The following is a 2,888-nucleotide window of genomic DNA, read 5'->3' as shown; positions in this document are numbered from 1 at the left end:
CAGCTGCGCGTTGGAGCGGCGCCTCTTGCTGCAAAGCTGGGCGCATCCAGGACCCCTGGCGTTGGAGCCACGCCCCACGCACGTCCGAACCAGGACTCCTGCCCGTTGGAGCCATGCCCCCCGCGCGTCGGAATTCACGCTTCCTGTTGCACATCCGGACCTTCACTGATCCCTGCGCGTGGGAACCTCACCTCTTGCTCCAAATCGGTTCCCTTCCTGGACCCCTGCGCGCTGGAACCAGCCTCCTGCCAGTCAGAACCAGGCCTCCTGCTCCCAAATCAGGGAGCTTCCTGGGCCCCTGCCCATCAGAACCGCGCCTCCTGCCAGTCGGAACCGCGCCTCCTGCTCCCAAATCAGGGCGCTTCCCAAAACCCTGCCCATCGGAACCGCGCCTCCTTCTCCCAAATCAGGGCGCTTCCCAAAACCCTGCCCCAGGTTATGGTGAAGGCACCCCATACTGTCTCTGAAGCCGGTTCCGACTCCCAGCGTCCACGCACCGGCGCTGGCCCACGGACAGAACCCAGGGACTGACAGCCACGGGGGACTCACGGTGCTGGGTTGGGGGTCCTTGGACAGAAGGTCCGCCCTGGAGCCTGCAAACGGAGAGCTAAGACGGGCCTTTGGTGGCGGGATCGGGGCGCACAGGGAGGGGCGCGATGGGGGGCAGGGTGTCTCCGGGGCAGGCGGCCTCCTCCTTGGAAATCCAAGCTGGAGATCGGATCCTGCTGGCTGCTCTCATGGCTAAGGAAGGAAGCAGACACAAAGGAACTGGGGTGAAGACTGTCCCCCCAAATCCACGTCCACCCAGGACCTCAGTGCCGGGGTCCAGCCCAGGCGGTCCAGGGGTCCCCAAAGGTGTGGACGGAGTCGGCGAAGAATGAAGGATCCAGGCACAGCGTTCAGACCATCAGCACATCCACTATTCTCCTGTTACATCTGTATTTGTACCATTTGATCCCATAAGCACGCCTCTGCAGTTGCATCATCATCTGTTTGGGGTTCCGCCACTGACCCCCTACAATTCCTTGTTTTATGTTTATCGTTTCGTATCTGACCTTTTGCTAAAAATCTGATCTCTATCTAGCTCTGCGGATCTTCATCTTGTCTAGGTTGGTCTCTGTGTGTTCCATTAGAAGGCCTGGTTTGTTGTCTCTGTTCCAAGCTCATTATCTTATTGTTCTACTGTTAAGCTGTCCTATATAATAAAAGCCCACTGACCCAAGGGCAGAAAAACCAGTCGACCGGTCGCTATGACATTAGTTGCCGTTTTCAGAAAAACAGTGCTTTCAAACATTACGAATTCCTGTTTATAGAGCTCAGAATTGGTGTATAAAGCCTTTAAATGAGGAGGATCCTGTTTATATTTTACAATCGAGGCTGAATTGGTTGGCGGTTTTGGAAGAAAACAGTTTAAATCCTGAAGATGCATGTATATACTGCCAAGAAAAACTGTCTAATTGTGGTAAAACTCTTAAAATACACAGTGATAGTCCCAGGAAATGATTAGGAATGCGTAAGAAACACTGGAAGTACAAGTAAATAGAGCCGTAATATCTCTATGGCCGTGTCAAATCACCGAGATTACTGGTAGAAAGCTGAGAAATGACAGGAATACTCATAATATTTACAATTCCGGCGACAGTAGGAATTGTAGATATTATCAGTACCAGTGCGATCCCACAGCGGGCCGATCCCCGAAGGCCATGCCCCCCCACCAGTGCACGAATCTGTGCACCGGGCCTCTACTAAGGAAATAACTGAAGGAGATGTTCCTATTCTATGACCTGAGTAAGGATTATGTACCTTGTGATGTGTGATTTTTTGTAGTTAAGGTGACTAACTACCCGCCTGACACTTAGTTAAGGGGTTTTACTGATTTATTCCCTTCCCTAACCCCGTTCATCTCTAACTCCAAGGAAACATCCCCACCTGGGGAAACCACCTTTCTCGGGGAGGTGGCCCTGCTTAGAACACATAGCGCTAAGAAGGGGAGCAAACATATTAAGAAAAGGATGCCGTAGACGCCAGGTCCCTTGGAACATAGGCTGTGCAGATGTTTCTTCCGTGCAGCGACTATGTCAAGCAGCAAGGATGGAGCGGCTCCCGGCATCTCCCCCTTTCTTATTTTTTTAAACGTAGCGCGTGGAAATCAGCGGCCATCTCTCGGATTGGGTTGTTTAGGACTCGGAAGAAGACCGGCAAGCAATGAGAGCATTGGCATTGAAATACATAAAATAAATGTCAAAAATATAAGTCTTTGTTTTACTGTGGTTGCAAAGATCAAAAAATTTCTATGTGTGACACGGCACCAGAGTTAAGTTAGGGTTTTTCAAAATGCTGGCACGCCGAGCTCAAAAGGTTCAACATCACTGTTGGAGAACATGATGAGGAGAGGAATACTTAAACTCATTTTCTTGTATCGAGGTATGACTGCTTTGGACTTATTAAATGTTAAATAATTGTTGTGATTAGATGAACCATCAATAAAATTTTTTTAATATTTCAGGAACAGTTGCGTGTACAGTACAGTTACGTTTTCTCAGACACTCATTTATTTCAATTAGCCAATTTAAATTAATTTGAAATAAAGCTCATTATTTAACTTCGTCTTTGTTAACAGTAGCTAACATTAATTGGATCACAGCTATCGGTCCCTTTAAGGACTTTGACATAAGCTATTTAACTTTTGTTTAGGGAGGGGAAATATAAATCATTAACCTTTCATTGTCCTTAGTTTAATGACATTGAAGGCATATTATTTTATTTTTTAAAAAATATATTTTATTGATTTTTTTACAGAGAGGAAGGGAAAGGGAGAGTTAGAAACATCGATGAGAGAGAAACATCGACCAGCTGCCTCCTGCACACCCCCCACTGGGGATGTGCCC

The 2,888-nt window shown here is 48.2% G+C and overlaps 2 protein-coding genes across 2 annotated transcripts in view; both read left to right on the top strand.

Annotated features, from left to right (window-relative positions):
* The window catches only part of P2RY8 (purinergic receptor P2Y, G-protein coupled, 8), a 48,395-nt gene extending 47,928 nt beyond the window's left edge, over positions 1 to 467 (top strand). The window contains exon 4 of the mRNA XM_014537841.1: positions 436 to 467. Coding sequence (XP_014393327.1) covers positions 436 to 467 — 32 coding nt within the window. The remainder of the gene's footprint in view (positions 1 to 435) is intronic.
* Positions 468 to 656: 189 nt separating this feature from the next.
* Positions 657 to 2,888, top strand: part of ASMTL (acetylserotonin O-methyltransferase-like) — a 49,926-nt gene continuing 47,694 nt past the window's right edge. The window contains exon 1 of the mRNA XM_014537840.1: positions 657 to 773. Coding sequence (XP_014393326.1) covers positions 657 to 773 — 117 coding nt within the window. The remainder of the gene's footprint in view (positions 774 to 2,888) is intronic.

This window comes from Myotis brandtii, unplaced genomic scaffold (assembly GCF_000412655.1).
Source record: "Myotis brandtii unplaced genomic scaffold, ASM41265v1 scaffold1833, whole genome shotgun sequence".
In the NCBI taxonomy this organism is placed as follows: Eukaryota; Metazoa; Chordata; class Mammalia; order Chiroptera; family Vespertilionidae; genus Myotis; species Myotis brandtii.
This window is presented reverse-complemented; position numbering and strand designations above follow the sequence as displayed.